Source organism: Exophiala mesophila (genome assembly GCF_000836275.1).
Source record: "Exophiala mesophila strain CBS 40295 unplaced genomic scaffold supercont1.3, whole genome shotgun sequence".
Lineage (NCBI taxonomy): Eukaryota > Fungi > Ascomycota > Eurotiomycetes > Chaetothyriales > Herpotrichiellaceae > Exophiala > Exophiala mesophila.
In genome coordinates this window covers 3,436,453-3,460,658 of record NW_015622506.1, presented here as the reverse complement: position 1 = coordinate 3,460,658, position 24,206 = coordinate 3,436,453, and the positions used below count along the sequence as shown (strand labels likewise).

The 24,206-nt window shown below is 50.6% G+C and overlaps 6 protein-coding genes across 7 annotated transcripts; 4 read left to right on the top strand and 2 right to left on the bottom strand.

Moving 5' to 3' along the window:
- The first annotated feature begins 74 nt into the window (after positions 1-74).
- Positions 75-6,415, top strand: PV10_04777. 2 transcript variants are annotated; one of them, XM_016369358.1, is made up of 3 exons: positions 75-206; positions 342-1,525; positions 1,571-6,415. In XM_016369358.1, the coding sequence occupies exons 1-3, from the start codon at positions 140-142 to the stop codon at positions 6,197-6,199; spliced, it is 5,880 nt and encodes a 1,959-aa protein (XP_016225146.1). In that variant the 5' UTR covers positions 75-139; the 3' UTR covers positions 6,200-6,415. The 2 variants fall into 2 exon arrangements, with proteins under 2 accessions (XP_016225146.1, XP_016225145.1); XM_016369357.1 differs by having other exon boundaries at positions 75-1,525.
- A 2,797-nt stretch (positions 6,416-9,212) lies between these two features.
- PV10_04776 (uncharacterized protein) lies at positions 9,213-10,100 on the top strand (the record flags this gene model as incomplete). The annotated part of the gene is made up of 3 exons (XM_016369356.1): positions 9,213-9,575; positions 9,638-9,895; positions 10,044-10,100. The coding sequence occupies 3 exons, from the start codon at positions 9,213-9,215 to the stop codon at positions 10,098-10,100; spliced, it is 678 nt and encodes a 225-aa protein (XP_016225144.1).
- A 670-nt stretch (positions 10,101-10,770) lies between these two features.
- On the top strand, positions 10,771-11,604 carry PV10_04775 (uncharacterized protein; the record flags this gene model as incomplete). The annotated part of the gene is made up of 1 exon (XM_016369355.1): positions 10,771-11,604. Exon 1 carries the CDS (start codon positions 10,906-10,908, stop codon positions 11,602-11,604), a length of 699 nt encoding a protein of 232 aa, XP_016225143.1. The 5' UTR covers positions 10,771-10,905.
- A 4,395-nt stretch (positions 11,605-15,999) lies between these two features.
- Positions 16,000-19,513, top strand: PV10_04774 (uncharacterized protein). The gene is made up of 3 exons (XM_016369354.1): positions 16,000-16,502; positions 16,560-16,848; positions 16,934-19,513. The coding sequence occupies exons 1-3, from the start codon at positions 16,211-16,213 to the stop codon at positions 17,868-17,870; spliced, it is 1,518 nt and encodes a 505-aa protein (XP_016225142.1). The 5' UTR covers positions 16,000-16,210; the 3' UTR covers positions 17,871-19,513.
- Positions 17,920-21,313, bottom strand: PV10_04773 (uncharacterized protein). The gene is made up of 2 exons (XM_016369353.1): positions 20,723-21,313; positions 17,920-20,622 (listed from the first exon to the last, which is right to left on the bottom strand). The coding sequence occupies exons 1-2, from the start codon at positions 20,896-20,898 to the stop codon at positions 18,207-18,209; spliced, it is 2,592 nt and encodes an 863-aa protein (XP_016225141.1). The 5' UTR covers positions 20,899-21,313; the 3' UTR covers positions 17,920-18,206.
- Positions 21,314-21,854: 541 nt separating this feature from the next.
- On the bottom strand, positions 21,855-24,190 carry PV10_04772 (uncharacterized protein). The gene is made up of 8 exons (XM_016369352.1): positions 23,755-24,190; positions 23,490-23,684; positions 23,338-23,432; positions 22,879-23,279; positions 22,702-22,827; positions 22,536-22,651; positions 22,188-22,476; positions 21,855-22,114 (listed from the first exon to the last, which is right to left on the bottom strand). The coding sequence occupies exons 1-8, from the start codon at positions 23,953-23,955 to the stop codon at positions 21,924-21,926; spliced, it is 1,614 nt and encodes a 537-aa protein (XP_016225140.1). The 5' UTR covers positions 23,956-24,190; the 3' UTR covers positions 21,855-21,923.
- Between the last annotated feature and the right edge of the window lie 16 nt (positions 24,191-24,206).

The window sequence follows — 24,206 nt, the reverse complement described above, 5'->3', positions numbered from 1 at the left end:
GCACGTGCAGGTCACAGATCTCGTGACAGTAACTTATTCATGCAAAAAGTCGAGTCCAAGTCACTGATTCGAACCTCGTCCAAAATTGATAACCCATTCTCACTTTGCCCCAATCGCCAACTGAGATGGATGCAAAACAATGTCGAACAGTGTGGACGAGTTGATCGATTGTCTTCTCGAGGAGATAGCGATCGGGGGTCGTCAAGGTCAGTAAAGGAATTCAATTTCTCCGGTGGCGTAATGGGCAAGAATGTGAAACGCGATGTTTGGTTTCCTACACATCCACCCTCTGATTCATCCTTCAACATCGCCGAAACTGACCAATCTTTGCTATGGAATAGGTTTGACCATTAACGAGATTGGGAAGCGCGTCGATACTTTATACAATGGTCCTAACGTTCACTCCGCGCATCTTGACGGCAATGAACCTTTGCCCGTCACAGTTGATGGAGATCTATTGGCATGTGTCTGGAGATGGCTTGCCCGTCACCCTGATATCTCGATCGGAGAAAACAAGAGATACAATAACGAATCTCTGGCTCAAATAATCTCAAAGTTTCCACATTATCTCGACTCAGCTTATGCCCTTTCCCAGGAGCAGTCTAGACCCATCGATATCCCCTCCGAATTGAACGAGGCTTCAACACTAAACAACAACGACCTGGACAAAAGCCCTAGAAAATCTCCGTCTCACACAGACACTGGCCCTAGATTCACCGTCGCCGAAGAACGTGCTTACCGCGCTATATGTGGTCACGCTCCAGATCCTGCTAAAGTTGCTCCGCTGGAATTCGAGCTTCTGTGCCACATCGCTGCAGCACGATCAGACGGGATTCTTCAGGGTCCTCTAGGAAGAGTCTCGGGACAAGACAAGCGATCAGTGCCAAAGCGCACCGATGGACTTTATCGCAAGGGCTACATCGTCAAGGAGACCGTCTATCACCATGGAACCAAGACAAGTCGTCTAATTCTCACCAAGTTTGCTGACTTTTCTACAACGAGCCTGAATAAGACTGGCGATTCAAAGGGCGCCTCCCTACGCGAATCGTTGGTTCGCGATGTGGTGCGCAGAGTTTTTGAGGAGCTCCAGCGCCAGAATCTACTTCCACAGTCCGAATTGGCCGAGAGTTTGAACATGTCATCGTCCTCCAAATCCACAGTCCTTGCGAAGATCATTCGTCGCCTCGAACAAGTAAAGCTAGTCAAAAGAGTGAGAATGGCCTTTGGTCCAACTGCGATCACTGGAGATCTCAAGTTATGCATCCAGAAATTGCGGGATTTGGATGACAAGGCCCTCCAATCATTCGATACGGATACGCTGTCGCTGGATCAGCAAATCAGAGGTCTGGCTTTAAGTCCCGAAGACGAGGCCTTGGAACCAGAGCCAGGCATTGAAGTGGAGAATGACCACACCTCATCGACCTTGTCACACTCGTCTGCCTTGGCCTGGAATCCAGATCGCTCTATGCCCAATATCTTGTGCGATGCTGTCCGTCTATCCGGTGAGAACGGCCTCACTAACCTTGTAAGTACGTGCTCGACCATTTTGCCCTCTTCTGACTGGTTACAGAATGCAAGAGAGCAAGTCACCGGTATGATACTTCGTCGCAGCGTCGAGGCATTGATGAATCGCATATCATGCCGATCACTAGTACAGCAGCCTCCTCATCTAAGACATCTTGCCATTGTCCGCTGCAATTTGAGATTTGATGGCTTTGCACAGTATCTCCACTTTTCATGGGACGCATTTAAAGCATTAGCGGCAGAGAAGAGGATCGACATTTCACAAGTCCCAGGTGCTAAGAAAGTTCTAAAGGCGGCTAACAGTACTCAAAGCCAAAGTCACGCCGACAAAGAACTCCCTTCTCAAATCAAGGTAGACGATTTTGGTTTCCCGCCACATGAGTACAAATTTCGACAGCTGAACCATGGAGAGGTGACTTTTTCCGATCTCGTCCGTCAGATGTTTCAGGCAACCAGTCGTCTACCACGGAAAAGTAGAGGCGTTGTTGGAGATCCTGAGGTGCGCACGAGCTCGCAGCGAAATGACCATGTAGGTCATGCTGTCAATGTGCAAATTAAAGCAAGCCCAGTCGTACTCAAGGACGGCCCAACTGGGAGACCTCGAAAGTATCTTCGAGGTACTGAGAAATTTTGGAAACGGATATTCGGGCAAGCCCAGATTGATGCCAATGTAAAGCGCAGAAATGGAGACGCCGTGAGTGCTATGAAGGATCCAGAGTCTCTGAGGTTGTTTGCTCAACGTCCAGAAGGGTTTGATGAGCTTTTGGTCCGAGCGATCGATGCTGGCCTGCCAGTACCATGGAGGTTCGAAGACATCAACGTGGCCTGGGTAGACGCCACTCAAGATATCCTCAATCGGTCTGACCTCACGGTTCGCATTTCGCCGAAAGGCCTTCGACCCTCGAGCACGAAACTTGCATCTCAAATCATGATCATTGGCTCTGCCCGATTGAATGAGGTTGATTTCTATGATCGCAACAAAATACACGACTTTCGATTCATCACCTCCACTGTCGCTCACAGCTTTCATTATCGACGCAATTACTCCGGGTCGGCGGGTTTCTTGGGGCGAAATGGTCGATCCTATGTTTCAGCCAAACGAAGCTTCGGACCTCCGAAATGCATCACAAAACAAATCGATCAGGCCACAGCAGAAAGAATTGATCTAGAAACTGGCACCACCTCGCCCCAGAGCAATCATGCAAACACCTCATCGGCTTCTCCATTACAATCTGAGCAGGCCCTGGATAATGCTCCTGCGGATGATTCAAAAACCGCGCAGCTGGGATTTATGGTTTCTCAGGACCACGTCGGTTCCGTACGAAGACGCAGTACGCAGATTCCAGGGGAGATTCCGCCCCCGTCTGGCGAGATTAATGCTCCGTCTCGTCCTCCACCAAATGGCCTCCCTATCAGTGGCATGACAGCAGCCTCGGCAGGTCAGACCTCTAAACAGGTTCCTAGATCTTCCCTTCTGACGGAAAGTGTATTGTCAATTCAGTCATCTACCATATCTACAATGGTAGGAGTGCCCAGGGATCACCTTCCTCTGTCTGGCACACATAATCAGCCCTCGGCGATCCCGCAACGGCAAGACCAGGCCACAGATAATGTGAAAGGCTCTTCATCGACAAGGAACGACCCGGAGCATGTTATAGCTCCTCCTGAGCCTTCCACGCCCGAGCCTGCTACTTTACAAAGACGACCAGGAACAGCTACAGGAAGACGCACAGCCAAAAAGCCTGCCTTTTCGAGGAAGAGGGCTCGGTCGCCATCACTCGACTCGACACTATCACAAGACGAATTTGAACATCAGACATCCCGCAAACAACAAAAGACAGAAACTGGTTTGACCGGAAGACGGCAAGGCTCCTTATGCCGGGAAATTGTGCTTGATTTGATAGCATTGACCAACGGAGCTGCACCTAACGACAGTTTCACCGTACGACGAACTTCTGTCCCACGTTGGCAAGAAAGAGGAGGTGGAGATGGTCCTCAGCTAAAAATTGTGAAAAACGCAATCAAGAGTCTTTGCACGTCTGGAAAGTTGAAGCAAATGTCCTTCTCATTTCGGGGTAAAGATGGTGCGATGGTCAAGCGATCGGCCATCTATCTGCCTGAACTTGACTCCGATTCTGATATTGTCCAATCCCTTAGGCAGCATATCATTAATGCTGAGCCCATGGATTACATTGCACCAGAATGGATAGCAGAAGCCTCGCGTGCACCACTACTTGGAAAAGAAAGTCGAGCTCGATCTCTCAGCAGTGAGCCCTCTCCGTCGCCTCGGCCTTCCCGCCAGCGACGGATGTCAAGAACCGCCGAGTCCAGAGACTTAGACGACAATCTGTCGACAGCAAGTATCGACGCTCGTCCCGAACACATTCGCCTTGACAGTATACCATCTACTGGCTTCGTGACCCTCAGTGTACCCGCATTGTCTTCACTGCCGGTCGTTGAGCTTCAGAAATGGTGGACAGATCTCCCGACGTTCTCCGAAGTCGCCTCGATAGCGTCATGGGCGAAGAAGAATAAACGGCGAGCAGCCACTCGTGGATCTGGACGTTCGGTAGTCTGGACCAATACTGCAGACTTCCCCAGCTCATTGGAAGACCTATTCAGCAAATTTCCTTTTGTGGGTCAGATTGAAAACCCAGAGTATGACGACATGAACTGGCAACGATTTGCTCGAGAGATTGAGAGCGTGGAGCGTTGGGAAGAGCGTGATATAGCATCCGCGCAATCTCAGCGAATGAGATACGCATTCATCAATCACTCGGTCCCATCAGCCCTCTATCCCAGACGGCTAGAATACAACAAGATTACATATCATGCTCTGTTACAATTCTCGGGAGACGACCAATGTGATGAACAGCCTTTCCCGCCAACCAAATCACTACCGCTATTCGTTTCAGCCTTGGAAAACAAAGATGAAGAACGTCATGCTTTGATAGCGATGCGCGGTTCTCAAGTCGAGGCAGATTCTGGATTGGAATCTGATACGATATGGAACGCCACGACCAGAAGGAAGCGCAAATTCGACGGCAAAGACGACGGTTACACTCCAGAGCCAAAGCGACGGAAGGCTGGTTCCAAGACTACGAACAAACGTGCTCAGGACTTTGTCACAAGTTACCCAAGGACTCTAACAGCCAAGATCGGCAGGGGAACTCAGTATCTCCGATCGATGAGTGAGGATCAAATCCATCGAATCGCCATATCTGTCGCGGTCGTCCGAACTATGGCTGGAGGGATTGAGGGTTTTATCGACTGGCCATTGGTACTCGCCTTGTTTCCGGATATGCCTGAGGATTCTGTCCGAGGCAGTTGGAAAACAATATCGAAGAAATACAGCAAGGAACTGATTGCTTTTGTGGCCAATATGCAACCCAAATACCTTGAAGCCCTTGAAGCAAATGAGGTACCATCTGTCAACTTTGCTGACTTGAAGGCCACAGATTGGGAGGGTATTGTTGCTTGGGCACTACGAACCGTCGATAGATTTACGGCAAGAACTACAGACGAGCTGCCTCCGTCACGGGCAGATCTGCTCGAGGCCAAGGAGATGTCCTTCCCTGAGCCGAAAAGTTACTCCAGCATCCTGGCGTACAATGTCGCCAACACTGGGCCAATGAAGGAAAGTCTCGCGGGCTCTATAGTGTTCGCCTCCAGACTCAAGGACCCTGCAAATCAAGTTCTTCACCATCGATCAAATTCCTCAATTCACGCCATTGATGCAGCCACGAGGCTCGCCAAATCCTGGGCGCTCGCAACCGTCCTGACACCGGAACAAGACTACGATCCCAGCCTCACCGAGATCAAATTGAAGAAACTAGCCTCAACCATGAGAGATGTCGATAGCCTGCTACACCGCGCTCTCAAACTGCTACAAGAAGAAAAGATCGTCCAGCAATGTCCGAGACATAATCAGGCGGACCCAGGGGCGAAGTTGCGTGGGTATGAAATATCTCGAAACTTTTTTGAGCGATTTGAAGAGCGACGCATGATTACAGCGCCTATGCTTCGAAGAGCAGCATGGCACAAGTTCAATATCCTCGACCCAGCATTCATGAACAACGTCAAGGTCACACTCGACAAAGGAGCTATTGTTCACGACGGCGAAATGGTTGCGATGTTGAATCTTCTTGCCGGTGGCTGTGTCAGAACCAAAGCCGGGGCTGATGTTCCACGCACTCGGTACGGACTCGATTGGGAACGAATTGGGTACGAGACAAGAAAAATGGACAAGTCTCGCCTTGATTTCAGTGTCGACATCGTTCCAACCGATGTCTACGAGTTTGGAGATGCCTATTCTGAGACTCGTAAGCATCCCATCCCACGCGGTCAAGCTGACGATGATTCTGGCCTCATCCCTCCTTGGATCGATATCCACGGTACGTTTCAGCCGGCGTTATGGGAGATGTTTGTGGCAGGTGTGCTAGGGAGTATCACTCAGCTTCCTGGCTCCACTGCAAAGGAACTCAGCCGATTGTTGGGATATGCTCTTGATGAAGACGAGGTTGATCTACTCATGAGCTGGTGTGTCTCGGCTGGGTTTGCAAAGCATGATATGCAATCTCACGGCTACGAGACCCTTACGGGCTGGTGGTTGTGTCTTTCTGTTGGGGTGGAAAATGGGTGGGAATGGAATACTCCCATCGGGTTTAGAGGATGATGGATCCTCTAATGTATGATATCAAAGACGTGCATAACGAGATATTGATCAAAGACGATGGCCAGGTAGAGAGCCACCAGGCAAGAATGTAATTGAATCATTCGCCAACTTGGACAATTTCGAACGATATCTCGAGATGTTTTGTGTCTCACTTTTGTCCTTCCACCATCGAGCCCTCTACATGATGGGACATATGTGTTGTACCACAAGACCGAGCAAATTGAGCACGCCAGTGAGGTCTAACTGCTCGTACTGTTGATCAGACTTATCTCGTAGAAAATCACTACCTTAATGGACCTTGCAGTACCCTGAGAGTTTCAGAGTCTTTGATCCCCAGCACGATCCACCCTCCCCGTCTTGCCCATCACTCCAATGAAGCTGTGCTGATACTGCTCAGGCCTATCTGATCGTGAATCTCGGCCCCATGCCCATACCTATCGTGAAGCGAAGCGTGGATTCATGCCTATACACCCCACCTTGTCTCAAATGGCGGACTCATGCCATACTGATCGTGAAGAAAAGCGTTAATTCGTGCTTGTCCCTATCTGAGATGGAGGACTCATTGCCAGTCGGACTCATGTCCCCACCTGTCTTGAATCCCGCTAGTCGGACTCACTACTACTCAGACTTCGTCATCAGCCTTCGGAGTCATCGTTGTCGTTGAGTAACGTACAGGACCAAAGTTATGACGCACCACATTCCTATAAGTATCTCCTTCTGCCCGCGCCAAATTTCAACTTCTCTCCCTCATTCCACTCTCTCATCCTTTCTTTTCCTGTCCATATCTCATCTCTTCAATTCCTTTTCACTCTCTTGGACTCTCTTCAACTCACTTTGACTTCTTCCGCGCCTTGTAAGGCTGGAAAGTGAGTCCAGAAAACTTATCTTCTGCCTCAATCGAATACTTTGTATAGGCAGCAGATCAACCCGCGCTTTCACAGTCTCCCACAAATCACAGAATCCTTACTCAGCAGGCTATGAGCAAGCCATTCAGGATAATCTTTCACAAAGGCAGACAGTTCCAGATCCTCCCCTGCAAACCTCAATCTCACCGTCTATTTCACAAAGACTGCTACCTCAATCACATCATGTCTACTCTGGTATACTCACCCTGAAGGCTGCCACCCCAAAGTGTATGCCTATGATCATCTTCCTGGACATATTACCTCCAATGTTTCCTGCGATATATGCCATCTGGACCTTTACTTATGTCAAGCCTTTGGCCCCTGAGTCTATGTGTTGGCCATGGGAAAATGCATGATTTCTAATATCCTTACATTCTGGACCTGGATTGAAGCATGAAATCACATCTCCTTTCTGGAAGACACCTTCTGGTCAGCAGGCCTGGCACCCTGAGCATGTGTCTGTCACTTCTTCCAGGCCCTTGTGCTTCTTCCTCTTCTTCTGGATTGCACATACCTCTTCAGGATCCTTGTCCAAGTATGTCCCTGTCCATGACAACCATGTCCTCATACATACTACCTCCAGAACATGTGCAGGCAGTCCTGGTCAACATATTGTTACAGCATATGTCACCATGATATCACTCTGGCCACAAGGCCCTCACCCCCTGGATACTGCAAGTGATGGCAGGTGACAATACCAACAGGCCTCCTCTTCTGGGTTCAAGATAGCTCTTCAACATTCTTGTCAGAAGATCAGACTCCAATTCAGAATCAATACCTTCTCTTGCAGAATTCCCAGAAGGTCTACAGACACATCTGGACAGACAAAGTACCTTTCGTCTTCAACATTTCCATCTGGACCTGCGCTCGACCCAAATACTGGACAAAAACTGAACATCCAGTACTATGTTGTCCTTTTGATATCTCCACTCTGGACATAAGGTACCCATCCCTGAACATTGGCAAGAACGACCAGAAAGACACAACATGGGATCTCATTCAACACGTACTCTCCTGTCACAAGGCGTCTACCCCTGAAGACTGACCAGAATGACCAGAGAAACACAGCATGTGTTCTCATCCAGCATTTCCACCTTAATCATATGGCGCTGCCACTTGAACACTGGCTGAGACACAGCATGTGCTCTCCTTCACCACTTCCCCATCTGGTCGCAAGGCGCTCACCCCTGAACATCGGCAAGTGACGCTCATGAGAACCAACACCTACAAATACTACCAACTACGCACCCCTGCTCCTCTGGTGCGTATATATATATAAAAATCAGAAGCGCCTCTGGCCTCTGGCGCTCCTTCCAGGAGGAGACTGGCTCCGTCCGGTTGATGATCGCTCCAGGCTTGTATGGAGTGAGTATTTCCTCTCACCTTCTCTATCTATGTCTATTTGATAGAGTTTTACTAACACTTTGGGTATTCTAGATTGGACTATGAACAGCAGTCCTCGCCCAGCACCATACCTGATCGTGGGCTTTTGCCCAGAGAGTTGAACTACGAGATGACGGTGCCCAGAAAATCAGAGAGTTTCGACCGTGAAAAAAAAGTTCTGGCGTCCCCAATTGCTGGTTCGGTTCCACCAGGACAGCGCCGCAAATACTCCATATGCCATGGGTCGTGCTATGAGGTGACCATGCCCATGGAATCAGAGATGCCGACTATCAAGACAAATTCTGAGGTGTCCATACGATCAGAGTGGTTGGAGTGGTCGATGGATGTGGCAGACGAGCTTTTCTAAGAAATGGATAAAGCATTGAACCGTGCTCCATCTCAAGACAGCCTCGAATATCTTGTTCCTCCTTACGCCTGGGCCGACCCCGAGGGTTCTATCCTTCATTTCCGACTTCCGCTGGCTGGGGCAACGAATAATTCCATCCTACATTTCTGCTTGCCGTTGCCTGGCCGGGGGCTTGTGTACGGACGATACCTGACAGACGACGAGGTCGCCTCGCTCGGCTCCGAGGTACGGATACCCCCCGTGAGGCCACCGCCACCCTTAAGGCCAACGCGGACCGCGGCTTTGACGCGGACGCGGACGCCGACGAGGAGTTCGGTAAACGCATTGTAATTGAAAAGAGCTGGACCGGTTCATTGGCATGTTTGTCGCGGCCAAAGCCCAGGGTTTCGGCGTCCGGGGCGTCGAAGACAAGACCCCGGTCAAGACCGTATTAGCCTTCAAAGACATGGCCGCGGGCCTACGCCGCGGCGACCCTCTATACGCGGCACTTCTAACTCCCCCCTTCGACCCCAAGGCCAAAAAGGGGCTGATGGAGTACGACGTGTTTGCCCGCTGGAAGGCCAGCAAGATCCAAGGCGCCTCCTTTGCCCGCGCCATCTATATAGCCGCGTGTTTCCACATCGTCGACACCTACCCCGACTTTTTCCCCCCTCCGGCGGCCGATGCCACCGACATGAAATTTGGGGACGTGACCCGCGAGAATGTCAATCGCGCCATGTGCGTACTCCGGTTCCTCGTCGCGAACCATAAGAAGTTACCCTCTCTCGGCGATAAGCTGCCAAGCCCGTCCGCTACCTGACCGACGACGAGGTCGCCGCCATTAGCTCCGACGTGCGGATAGCCCCTCGCGAGGCCACCGCGGCCCTTAAGGCCTCTACCGCCGTGTTTTTAGACGACCGCGGCTTCGACGCCGACGCAGATCTCGACGAGGAGTTTAGCCGACGGATCGAAATTGAAAAGGCTGCCGGCGTTGATGGCCTATTTAACCCCGATGGCAACAGCGCCGTATTGTCCATCGTTTCCGACTTTACTAGACTAAAGGTAGGTTATTTCTTAAAGTAGTGTGACGAGGGCCCGAGAGGCCCGGGGCCCGGGGGGCTATAATCTAGGCCTAGATTATGGCCCCCCCTTCCGCCCTGCCCGCGTCGTCTTTTCTAACCGTCTTATGCTAACACGTAATAGTCTAAAGGCCTCTGCTCGGTCCGCCGCCGACGAGTCACGCCGACCTCTCCTCACCGAGGAGTAGGTTAAATCGCTATTACTCCGGCAAGAGGCCCGCGTCCGTGTTCACCACGACGAGTTTGGTGGCGTGGCTGAGGCCATGCAACTCCAACACAAAATGCATGTTGCGCGTGCCGAGGCTGAGGCCGCATATGCATGGGTACGATCTGCTCTACAAGGTCATCCTGGTCGGATGCTTGTGTATGGCCATTCAGGGAGACGATCTGCTATACGAACTCCGAATGGTGAACGTCGAGGAGTGAAGGAGATAGCCTCATTTGCAAATCCTATCGGTTAGGGCTCCAAGGAAACAGAATCAGAACTCACCCTCATTCTCCTGGACAGGACACCCGGGGCTGAGCTTCGCACGTCCTTCGCCTTACAATCATCTCCTCGACAAAGAGAGGCTATTATGCGCTCTTCCAGTGTGGTGGCAACGGCGAAGTGCCATCCACTATATATATAAAAACAAAATGACTGGAGGCATTCCCTGGACCCGACAATGGAGGTCGGCGCCGTTTGAGGAAACCTGCCAGATGGCATCCTTTGGGCCTTTGGTCGGGGTGGAATCGAAATCTACCTCTCAATACGAGAGACATTGCGTGTTCTTGCCTGCGCCCCGACAGCAGTGAAGACCCTGGAAGTCTATCTCCTGGACTACCCAGATCTACCATCCTCTGGGTTGGTGTGGCCTCGAGTTCTGCCTCTTGAGCTGCGATTCACAGTCCTGTTTGCCTCGTGCCTTTGTCCATCGGGGGGCTTGTATACCATTCCCACACATCAATGGCATTTGGGAAGTCCCTGTCGTCCATAGTCATGGCCAGGGTGTGATGAACAAGCGGCGAAAGACTTCCCAAGTCCGGGAGATGAGAGGCGCTCTGATGGATCAGATAATGGAGTCGACCACATACGCTGCTTCGACTGCAATCGACTGCCAGATACCGTGTCTGCCCTCCAGTTTTCTGGGCACCGGAGGCATAACCCGCACACAGGCAAAGGACCGACTCGCTGCCTCGTTCCCTCGCCGATTTCTGGAGCATAATGCGATATACACCGCCGCCAAGTACCAGGAGTGGTACGAGCAGGGACTCATCAAGGAGCGACACTCGGCGAAGACGCTCATGACGATGTACAAAGAAATCGCTGAGACTCGGGCCATCAAGGACTTGGCGACACGTCCTATCTTGCTTTGGGACCCCGATCTCCCGGAAACCCCTGAACTGGACCGTGGTCAGCATCGTCGAGAGGCACTGATGAAGCAAAAGTTCCCTATGCAGGCAGACTCGCTAACCCCGGCATCATACATGGGCCTGCACCTAATACGTAACATGATTCTCAGCCTGAGCAAATTGTCGAAGTACGGGCCAGCAAAGCGTTTCCCAGAGATTCCTGAAATGATCTGTGGAGAGATGCCTGCCTTGGGGTACTTCTATCTCTTGATCTATCATGATGAAATACAAGAGACATTGCGTGTCGCTGTTTCGCTCAGCCACTCTTCGAATGACCCATGGTGGTGTGTAGGTCCTTGAGAATCCTCCAGAAGGCTTAAAATGGCAAGTTTCGGAGAAGATGTATCCAAAAAGGACCACACTGAAAATCCGTTTATATATATAAACTTACCAGGTTGGTCTCCCTCCTCCACTGCAGACCCCATTCTTTGGATGAACAATGAACCAGACTAACCATGGCTTTCTACACAGGCTCCACTCAAAGGATGACACATCCTCAAGAGCCATCACTGCTGTATGCGTGACTGGCTGACTGGCTGGAGGCTCGCCCATGGACTCCAGATGGGCCCCATCCCTCTTTCTCGTTCGGCGGCAGCGATCTCATGGAGTCACGATGGGCTAAACCTCTCCCTCGTACCTCGGCAGGAATCTCACTGCCACTGGTGCCACAATGTTCTGATACTGGCAAGGCCATGGTCGAGACTGCACTCAGGTTCACGAAGCAGGCCTGCTCGGTCCTCTAAAGTCAATCAGCGAGTCACTACGTTCTTCCGCCTGGCTCTGAGTTAGGCTATTCTACTTCGGGTGGACATCCTTGGGTTCTGCCAGACCAATACACCATGATTGCGCCCTTCCAGGACTCAATCGACGGGCGGTCCTCGCTCAGGTGCACGAAGCAGGCTCGCCTGCTCATCAAAACCGGATCAACAGAACCCTGCTGGTTGGCCAACCACTCACGGATTCGGCTTCATCGAGTTCGAGACACCTGGTTGCCCTTGTCCTGGAAAATTGTGATATTTGGAATGTAAAATACATTCTCACATACGACTGTGGCTTTTGTCTCTGTGCAGAACTTCTACGGCATATTTCTGGGCTGGTTCGACTGCGCCACTTTTTACGATTTGCCTCGGAAATGCGATTTGGGTCTTCGACGAGAACAGCACCCTAACCAGGATGCTGAAGTCGAGGTGAATCCAGGCAGAGCATACGACCAGACCCTAGACTGTCCGGGGGTCCACAATGACAACTCCCGTCGGATCCGGAGGTCTGCGACGAGGGTATCCAGGTATCCCTCCCCCTGGCCATCGTCCTCTCTGCGTTGTCGGGAAGATAAGAATATCCGCGGGTGCATCCAAAACTTACGATGTCAAGGAACATGTGCCTCTTCTCGGGTGGAGACCTCGATCCGATTGATCTTCCGGGGTGAGCAATCCTCATAGGACATAAGTGAGGACTCCGAGTCACAGATCATGAGTGGAGAACTGGAGATGGTTATCAATAGAGGAGGAAATGGATTTGGAAATAGATCAAATACAAACATTCAACCTCTGTGATAGAAACTCCTATGTGATGCTGCCTGCAAGTTGAGATGAGTATATGTATAATGCAACTAGCCCAATCGTCTATCGGAAGTCAAGTAGTACTATGATGAATCTGCTGAGTTGCGTTCATGGTATCGCTAGAGGTTGTCTGTCATGAGATTGTCGTCGTGGATGGTATTTCATATCATGAACGTCAAAAATTCAATTCCATGTTTATGGGTCATGAAACTTGGCTCACGGGCTCAAAAACGTCGCGCCAGTATTGTGTCACGCGATCGCAAATGCCCTGTTTGTCCTTCCAACAACCAAATCGGTGCTCGTATTCGCAAGCGGTCCCTTTGATCTCCTCCCAAAACCTGTACTCGACATCAAATCCAAAGTGGGCGATTGCTTTCTCTCTGCTCATCCAGCAACGAACCGAGGTACCATTGCTGTCAGTGGTAGGGCCACCTGAAGAAATGACTTCACCGGCGAATCCCGTGGACTGATGCTGGAAGATGGTCGAAGGATCAAACTTGGGTACATTTGCGTGAATGAAAAAGGGTCTTAGTCGAGCAGAAGCCTTGACAATATCACCGAGTTCATCTTTGCTCTTTTCGTCAGATGTCGGAGGTTGTTGTTGTTGGGTACGTCTAGATGCCCTGTAGTCATGGATGGGGTCGTGTTGAGCCATGGCACTGCCAATGTAGTTCCCGTTTGAATCGGAGCGACCGAGAGCGGCGACGGGCTCACGAACAGCGTAGAAGGGGAAGCCTAAAGCAGCGGCTGCCCAGGCAAAGGTCTCTTTATCGCCTTGACCAGGTGCTCCCTGGGAAAGTAAAGGGTAATAGTACGATGGACCCCAGTAGTTGTAATAGGTGGCGAGCATAATTGACATGGCGTGTTTAGATTTGGAGTAGAGTAGTTCTCCGGATTCGACGGAGGGTCGGTCGGTCAAGGGAGGTACAGGGCTAATTTTGGCAATATCGAAATAATAGGGAGATTCGGAGGGGAACCAAAAGTCAGGCCAGACGACCATTCCTGTGCGGTTGAAGGGTTCTTGATCAAAGAGTTGTTCGGGATCATGAAGAGGAAACGAGTCTGAGTCGAGAAGAAGGACCTGTTCAAAGGAGGAGAAGAGGATAGCCATAATCTTAAACTGGTAGCGGTCGATGGCGACGCCTGAATTGGCAGCATGAAAGACATCTGACAACACGAGGCACTTTGCGTTTAATGTGGGAAGTACGTTCTCGCAAATGTCATCGTCGTAGTCGGAGTCATCGGCCAGGAATACTTGGACGGGTAACAGGGACCAGGTGCGACGTAGCATACGAATGGAGACGACCAAGACGGGCAATTGATTGTAGCCAGCGGTCATGACCAGACCTCGCGTACCAGGTTCATAGACAAGAGCAGGAGGGTTTCTTTTGAGGTCGGCGACAAAAGTGGAATGGGCTTCGGTGAGGCGTTTTACATCGGCAGGGTTAAGCCATAGGACATCAGGACGGGGATGATTGTGGGCAGGGTCATAAGGTACATCGAGCTTATGTGGCAGGACAGGATCTGGAGGATGGTCACAATTGGGATCGTTATTGAGGACGATGAGGTACAAATCCCTCCAAAAGGCAGCCTGCTGCTTGAGGAAGGGGTGTGGAGGACGATTGGCACCGGGAGGAGATGTAGAAGGAGTATGGCTCTTGACTTTGACTGGGGAGGAGTGGGTATAGATTTGGACAAGGAGAAGAAGGGAGAAGAAGGCGAGTAGTTGGAAGATGGTACTGGTGGTTTTGCGTCTGTGCCATTGTCGAATTGAGCGAGGGAGAAGCATTATCGAGTGTATAAAGTGGCCATTACAATTGACAGGGAGAGATAGCAAAAGGCTGCTGCTGAGATAGAAAGCGACAAAGGATGAGAGTAGTTTGGAGGGCGAGAACTGGTAGAGGGAGCGCAGTGTTGGGATTTCAAGTACATACCACGTAGAGTCTGGCATCAATAGACAGGAGGGAAAGAATGGGCCAAACAAGAGAACCATGACCAACAAGACGCAGGCAATGACGACGGTGCTGTCATAAGAGAGAGCTTTTGGAGGGACGATTGGACAGGCGAGCGAAGCGAGGAAGCCAAGTGTGGAGATGACAGGGCTTGAAAGTTGACTGATTGACTTGTTGAGTAATAAGTTGGAATTCGGGGACAAAAAGTGTCAGTTTGGAGGTGGAAGAGGCAAGGTTATTATTTTTCTTAATTATCAAAATGATTGATCTTAAGAGTGTTTGATTTTATCCATAGAGAACGCAGGTTCAATAAGACTCAAACCTCGCTCGCTGCCTTGTGGTTGACTATTGCTGAGATCGAGGGGCCAAGGGGCCAACCTGCGGTGTGTCACAGGCTCAATTAGGTACCTGCCTGGATGCCCTTAGTCATGTGCCTCGAGGCCCTTCGGCCAATTGCCTCGGGCTTGCTTTTACCTGACATGCCCCTGACATGCCCCTAACATGTCGCCAACGCTTCAGAATTAGCTTCAGAATAAGGGCTTCGAGCTTCTGGCAGCTAACTCGCACCTCATGCCACTGATAGGGTATCTAATTAACCAAACGCTGCATGTCGCCTGTAGATTCACATGTAGGTTTAATTGATTACCCCAGGCACCTATTGAATCCCCCTTCGAACCCTGCTTGCAAACACAAATAGACCAAGGGTCTCTGACTTTCAGCCTTGCGGCTCTAACCGTCTGACAGGATACCTAAGGCATAGGCTTTGGCCAGTAACAGCCACAAGTCGTCTGATTAGTTTGGACTTTTGTCTCATAGGCATGATAGGCTGAGCTTAGATCTTGTCTTACTCTACTCCGTAGGTACTCCGTAGGTACTTACTCCCCAGGGTTGACTCGGTCATAATAAGCAATCCCTCCCAGTCCCAGAGTTCTGGGTGCTCCAGGCTAGTAAACGACCCATGCTCACTCATCAATCCACATACCCCATATTCGCACGAGGTTACCCAAGGTACTAAGGTAAGTAGGAGGGCACGGACGGCACAATAAGGCGCCGTGCCTGCCACTTGACCATGATTACCAGATATGGCCTTATTCCTCAGGCACAGTGGCACCTTCCGAATAAATGGACATGGACTGAATCGTCTTCGTCTTCGCCTCGCCTCGCCTCGCCTCGCCTCGCCTTCCAATGACTTCAGGTTCTTTTCCTAGTCTGCGTTTCACCATCATCTCCACCATCAATGTCATCAATGTCATCAACATCATGATCATTATCATCTCCCTTCTTTCCCAGCATCTACCTCTTTGATCCATCATGCCGCCATCCATTGGCAAATCACGGCTTTCCCTCCTCCAGCGCTTGAGCAGCCATGCTCTCCGCTGCGTGTAACATCCCACCATGACCCAAGGCAACACCCTTGCCTTGGACATTGTCACGCCCAAGATATGGGCTGAGCGCCACGCACCTCCTACTCTCGCGCTTGACTCCGCCGCTGTGCGCACACGTCAACTGCTCAAGCCTCCTCGCAAACAACGGTCCAAACCTGTCTCTGATAAACGCCTTGACTTGAAAAAGCTGCGCGATGCCCAAACACAGATGCGTAAACTTCCTACCAATGGCTCTCTCCTCGACCCTTTCCATACTTTACCCATCAAGTCCAACCCCCAAGTTGTCCATGCAGCCCAATACTGTATGCCATCCCTATCATCTTTCTTCTCTTTGACGAACCCGTACTAATGCCATCTAGATTTTCAAGTTTGGGCTCCTCAACATGGACGAGGCTTTGCATTCGAAGGCTATGCCAATCCATACCTGAGCCTTCTCTGGCCATTTGCTCTACAGAATGACATCTATTTCGAAGCCCTTATCGCTCTGTGTCGTGCCGCCTTGTTGATTTCTCTGGGCAGTCCTTCGCACAAAGATGCCATGTTCGTCACCCACAGAAACAATGTCATGAACAAACTCCGTCAGCGACTCCAGTGTCCCGATCTATGCGCAAATGATACCACCATCCTCGTCGTCGCCACCCTTGGCACGTGAGTTTGCTCCCCCTCCCTCCTGAGTCACTTTGTCCATCCTAATTACCCAAGCCACACTACTGACACTTGACTCCACCACCAGCATCGACTACATCCTCGGGGACCACAGTTCAGCTGGCACTCATCTCTCCGGAATGCGACAAATAATCAAAATTCGAGGCGACCTCAAATCTAACACGCCCTGGGAGAGGCTTCTTCAGACTAATGTCGCCGCTTATGAAGCCCTGTGGTCATTTGTCCAAGCCTCCACCGTCACTCCACCGGCCCAGCCTCAATCCCTCGAAACCACAAGTGATACTCTGGAGAAAACCCAGCTCCCCATCTACATGTCTCACCCGTTTCCTCAAGAGGCGTGTGAGATGCTCGCAAAGCTGCCCCGTGGATTTTCCGACCTAGGTCTCACAGGCATCCTGTCCCTGCAGATCATCCGCCTTTTGACCATTTTCACTACCCTAGCCTCCTCACCGAGCCTGGCAGACCTCGACAAGGACGAAAAAAGCACGATACAGCCCAAGATCCGCAACCTGATTGAGGATCTGCACCGACTCGAAACCTTACAGGTCACCGAGATGGAACGCTTTCTTGTCCACGCCCTAGTGTCGTATTGCTTCCTGCTCCGCCATGTCTTGTTCAACGACCTCATCGACGGCTTCTATGAAAGCGCTCTTAAAAGAATCACCGATGTGGCACTCGCCCAAAAGTCACACCTTCACCCGTCCGCCGAACATAAGTGCTATCTGTGGTGCTACCTCATTATTGGCACCACCTTGCAGCTCGCCGAGGTCCCGCCTTGTGATTGGCCTTCTGTCATGCCCATTTTGCTGGACTGCTACCCAGAGGGTAGGGTCTGGAAGTCCTTGCGAGCTGAGAGTGCGGCTTTCTTCTGGCCTGCGAGTATCGAGAATCTCGCGCAGAGTGCCTTTGACCAAGCCATGGCCAGGAAGTGCCAAGTGGGCAACCATAGCACCGTTAAGCGCAGTGGCCACAACACCATGGCGATTCGCAATGTTATCTCATAAAACATGCCAGAGCAGGACAGCAAAATGAAAGGGTGGGTTCAAGAAGAAACAAGGTTAATCATACACCCTGGAAAGGCTCTACTAACGAGCTAGACGAATCACACAAGAAAACTTTCCAACGCCTAGGCCCCATACATAACAACTTGCACACTCCCCGAGAGATGTTGGCAAGATCTAACAAGTCATTAATGCGTCATCAGTGAGATTGTGATATCTCTGTTCCAGCTCGCTCTGTACCGGCCGAGCAACCAAATGTCCTCACCGTCCGAAATCCACACCCCCAGCAGCGCCATCCAACAGGTCATTACACGCCTTTGAGCAATTGTCTTACACCCTTCAATATGTCTCCTCGAGCTCCGTGCTCCAAGCCGCATCACTGTCATCTATCCTCCGTGCTTTTTCATCCGATACTTCACGGAATTGATGATGGCCATGGTGCTGCTGCGAATGCGGGTTGTTAACATGCATCCGCATCTTGGCTGGCGGTGGCCCCATGGTTCCTGCAAAGTTGCCATGGCCGTGCGCCGTCACCGGCCGGATACCGTTAAAATTGTGGTTCATCCCCAACGCATTTGTGGTTGACACATGAGCCGTGTGTGGATGATTCTGCGATTTAGATTGGTAGACGTCGCGAATATCCCTCTCAGGTTCCACCTCGGATCCATCCGAGAAAGTCTCCCAATTCTCGGAACCGGATGCCGTCGTTCCCGTTGTCATGTTGGAGGATGAGTTTGATGCTTGACGAGATGCTGTTGCGAGAGACGCTGGAGCCGAGGGATTGTGACGATGTGACACACTTTGACTATGTGACGAAGTCTGAGATGATGGATAGCTCCGCTGATTATGGCTCTGATAGTACTGGTCATGGAGCTGGGGAGGGGGTTGCTGATATCCAAGTACTTGCCTCTGTTGTTGGTCGCGTTGGACGAGGGACGCAGACATGTATGACATTCTTTCGCTGTCGTTATACACATCTTCTGGGCTCGTATGTCTCACATATCGACTGCTTTCATTTGACTCGGAAGACAACGTTGACGCTGGTCGGGTTGAGGGGTTGAGATTGTGTTGTTCTGTGGTCATGGGCTGCTCTGGTGGAACGAACAAATCTCGCATTTTGGGAGGTGGCGCACGAGGGGGTCCCATGCTTCTCGCCGTCGAAGCATAGTTTTGGACCGGTTCTGAGGGAGGGCATTGCATGGCAGGCTGGGTTGCGTTTCGTCTTTCTGGAGAATGGTTTCCGTTCTTGAGATTACTCAAAGGAACTCGAGCGGGGATCTTAGAGGGGGATTTCTGAGAAGCTGGCGCTGTTCTTGTCGTAGAAGGCGCTGCCTGTTGTCTCAGCGTACCTGGTCGGCTTCCTGTGGGCGTCTTTGCATTGGATCTCGGGGCTGGCGCTTTCATCACACTTGCAGGCCGTGTTGCTTGGGGAGCTTTGGCTGCACTGGCCTGTGTCTTCGTCGTCGTCGGTGCTGGGGCGGGAGTTTTGGTCCTGGGTGGAAGTCCGTTTGGAGTCTTTGACCGGGCTGGAGGAGCTTTGACCTCGACTTCTTCGAGCTCATCAAGAAATCGCTCTCCATGGATCAAGAAAGGTCGGCCATATTCATCTTCGTACTTTTGCAAGGTCTTTGCCAGATCCGCCGACACTTTGGGAAGTTCTTTTGCGATTCTCTTTCTCATCTTCTCCTCTCGTAACAACTTGCCAGGATCACGCTTCTCGCCCTTCTGAGGTTTCAGCAGCAGTCTCGAGGCATCATTGGCAGATGCGGCCAGCGATTCACGATCCGCGACCAGCGACCGGTATTTTTCCACTTTCTCCAAAATTGGGGCGCGTTGCTCTTTGAGTGTAGCCAATCTTTCGATTTCTGCTTCATGTGCCGAAAGAAGAGCATCGCTGTATACGTCGGAGAAAGCAGGTGTAAAGTCGAGCATCTCCTCTTCCGAAAAGAAAAGCGAATCCCACAATTCTTGTAATCTGACTCGAGCATCCTCCACAAACAAATGTAGATTCTGTCGCTTGAGTTCATTCAATCTCGCCAATTCATCCTCGAATTCATTGATTGTTCTCAACCCACAACCACGATTCGCGGCGAGAAAGGCCTTTCGATCACCTTCTTCAATACCGAGCCGGTCCCAGAGATTTTCAATCGATTTCTTGATATCTGCCAACCGCTTTTCACGACATTTTTTCTCGTCCAACAATTTATCGCGTCGACTCCTCAAACGATCCACATCCGCTTGATGCAGACCCAACTGTTCCGGCGAATCACGATAATGTTGCACAATAAGCGAATCGGTTTGCGCCTGTGGAATTCCCAATTCGGACCATAACCTGACGATCTCCTCTGATGTCTGTTGAACGACGACAACTCTTCTGTTGTATTCATCGTACACACGCGTGAATTCTTCGTCTAGTGTAGTGACGTATGAAGGCGAGAGATCAAAGTTTGGAGGACAGGTGTTGGATGAGGTCGGTGGGAGACGGATCTTGACGAAGGAGGATTCGAGATGTGACGAGTATGACTGGAGTGCTTGAACGAGTTTCTTGACTTGTTCGAATCGTTCGCGGTGGAGTCGGCTGACGACGTTGTATTTCTCTTTGAGGTCGCGTAGGCAATCGATGAGAGGGTATGTGACGCGAAGACCGTTGGTGTCGAGATCATAGCCAGCATCTTTTTCGTCGTCCAGCGACGATTCCATCTGTTTGATGGTTTTGATGATGTTTTGCGCTTCTTCGGTCATTTCATTTTTCTCACTAGAAAGAAAAAAAGAGGAGCGTGAATGTCAGTATAATATGAGCTTGAGGAAGGGTGGGAGGGTAGGTGCGTATTGTGGGATTTGTAGTTGTGACGTACGAGTTGACCAGGCGCAGCTGGTTATGTAGGGTTTCTGACAGAGCTGCGAATAGCTCCGTCTCTCGAGAATCGCGCTCATTTCTGGGGACCCCGATCTCGTCAAAGATGGAATGAAGTTGGCCGATGATGGTCGTCACTTGCGTAGTCAGGTAGCTGGTATCCATTGGTGGAGGCATGGTGGATGATGATGGGTTGACAGGTGGTGTGGTAGTCAGACTCGACAACCTTGGTCGACCAGCTCACGCGGCGCGTGTTGCGTAATGTGTTCTGATGCAGTGCAATAGTATATAATGCAAAGCAAGAGGATTATCGATCTAGATCTATGCCGTTAGACAAGCAACCTCAGACGAGGTGACAAGCATGACAACAATAGAGGTCGAAGTTGGTTGGTGGGCTGGCGGCAAGGTGTCTGACGATGATCGTAGGTAGGTGGCTAGGTAGGTAGGTAGCTGTGTGTGTACACCGAGATAGTATGCCGGATTGGATGGATAGGATGGATGGATGGACAGACAGGAAAACGAGGTTTGCATGGATAAGGGTCAGCAGGAGGTCATGGCGTTTTGGTCTCCAAAATCTTTTGGACGAAGAAGGGAAAAACCGTCGTTCAAGAGGTACTCTTGCAAAGCATACAACATCAGAAGCATCTCGAATTGGACTTGGTTGAAAACACGATCGCGTTGGCCGAGCAACCGTACCCCGCCAGCCTTGTTGGGGCTTGGCGCGCGCAAGGCTGGATATAAGGACTTGACGTGCCAGTCTATCTATACCTTTGCCCCTCATCAATGTACTGGTTGCAGCTATGTTCCAGGACTTGGAGATGAGGACTTGGAGATGGATGGGGGTGGGTAGGTTTGTTGTTTTGTTCCACTGCCTAGCTTGGTATGTTGTTGTTGTCGAACTTAATGTTGCGTGATCATTCAGCTCGAAGAATCTATCCCATATCTAGCATTGACTTTTGGTTGTCAAGGAGTTGAGGACAAAGTCCGCTGCCCTGCGTAGGTTTCTCGATTGAACTCCGCTAACGATCAGCACGTTAGAGATCAGGATAGGTGGAATGTTCGGATTTTGGGAGCTCGTGGAGTCTCTGAAGAATATTCATTATCGCTGTCCTCACATCTTGAAATTCATCGACCTCATATAAGGTGTATAGAGACCAGGCACCTCATGCTATACTACTTGAGATGCCTGATATGTATTGTCATTACTGACTGATAGGTCCTGCCGCAGGCGTGATCGCCACCGCGTCAAAGCTAATGCGTTTCCTATCCGCATCCCTGTGTCCAATGGAGTTTTCTCCTTCTTCTTCCGACTCAGCGACTTGACTGACTTTCCTTCTTGCTTCAGCTCGCCTATCTCGCCAAAGCAAGATTTGGATAAGAGCGGTCCACAGAACTGTGCAAGTGGTACCGGTCAGTTCTCAAGAGTCTCGAACGTCCGAGAATGTAGTGCAAGGAGGAACACTTACCGAGGAGAATCTGAAGCACAAGCGACCACGTGTAACCCTTTCTTGCGGCTGGAAAGTCGGTGGTCTTCCACACAAAGTTCGGAGCTACTGCTTGGACGACATAGGCAAAATCATTGCCTGCTGCCACGAGCAATGCTCTCTTCTCCGTGTCGGCCGAGCAGATTTCATTGATCCAACTCAAGATGAGTGGGCCAGCTCCGAATCCGATTTGACTCAGCCAGTAAACCACTTTTCGACCCTGTATGTTGTCATACAACGGCATTTGGCGGAGAACAACGGCAAAGATCAGCTGCAATCAAATATCAGTACGTTCTGTAGAGCGGAAAACCTTGTCCCTGGCACACGTACGTTGATTATAGCACCCGCGTAGATGAACGGGTAACGTCGACCGCGGAGGGGCCCGTCGGACAGCCAACCCCATAAGAATGCCATGCCGATGAACACGCCAATTGTAACATTGGGCACTAAGCTAGAGTCAGTGAGGGTAAACATAGGCGAACTGAGAAAGACTCACGGTAATTGATTTGGGGAATGGTGAAGTGCGTGCCAGGAACTGGATAAGGTTCTTTATTGAAGCTCTTCAGCCAGAAACCCATGGCTGGTTGAAAGCCACCGTTGTTCCAGATAACATAGAGCATGGCTGTATCTGGTAATCAGCATTTGGAACGGAGAAATCACACAAAAGACTCACGTAGAACATAAGGATGCCAGCTGAGAAAGACTCTCTTGAACTTAGGCCACGTCCAGGGTTCCTTGCCAGCACGACCGATGGCATTCATACGCTTCACTGACAGTTCATGCTCTGCCTGTGTCGTCCACCATGTTTTGTTATCTTCTTGAGGCAGGTTTGGGAAGAAGGCGTAGCCTGCAAGTGCCAGGGGTAGGGTAATGATGCCATCAACGATGAAAAGCCATCTCCATCCGGCTCTTCCATGAACTCCATTGAGGCCGGTATATGCGGCAGCTTGTAGGAAGCCACTGAAGAGTTGTCCCATAGAGCCGGCCAGCCAGAAAATCATAGCTCGCTTGCCAAGCTCACGAGGAGTATACCAGCTGCCGAGGAGATAGTGAATTCCAGGGTAGAAGCCAGACCTGAGGAGAGTACAATCAACAATCTGAATGAGACCTACGCTGTAGAGAAGGGACTTACTCGAATAGACCAACCAGGAACCTCAACGCATACAGCGCCTTGTATGACTTCACGGCGGAGGTAGCGATTGTTGCGACTCCCCAGCCCAGTTCGAGCTGTGGTGATCAAGTCAGACGACAGGTTTTGACAGACAGCAAATATTGTTGACATACAGTGGGAATGACTATCCGAGGTGACAGCCTTGTCAACAGTAGATTGGAGGGTATCTGTCCAATGACATAGCCCACGGTCCAGATGGAAGTGCTTGTGACCAGTTGATTTCCATACATGGAGAGGTCCTCTTGCATACCACTGAGGAATGCGTTGTTGACGTTGTATTGATCAAGGTTTTTGAGAAAGTAGCCAATCTACCAAATTCACAAGAACCTCGTTAGTGGCTATAATAGTCTGTACGTAAACAGGAGGAAGATATCTTACCGAAGCAAAAGTCAAGACAAAAGCGTCGACTTTGAACAGAAGCCATCGTTCCTCTTTAGGAAGATCCCATGTATCCCATAGATAGCCCTTCCATGTCGAGGTAGTCTTCTGAACATGTTCTTGCGAGCTATTTGAGGTCGAGGACCCAGATTCGACGTCAAGGGTCGACGCATTGACCTGTGTTTCTTTTGATGTAGCCATGAGGAGCGAAGAACAAGGCCAAGAGGTTCGAATCGGAGAGAATACGATGATCGCCAACGAAGCATTGTGGCAAAGCTTGACCGACCGTTTGAGTCTTATATATGGATGATGGTTAGTCCTCTCGGTCGAGGCCAACACAAGTCCAAAGCACGCAATTCCATCACTGGATGTTAAACCAACACCGAAGCGAATGATTAGGAACTGATTGGTCTCAGATAAGAAGGACCGGGATTCCACATCTCTTTTTTCTC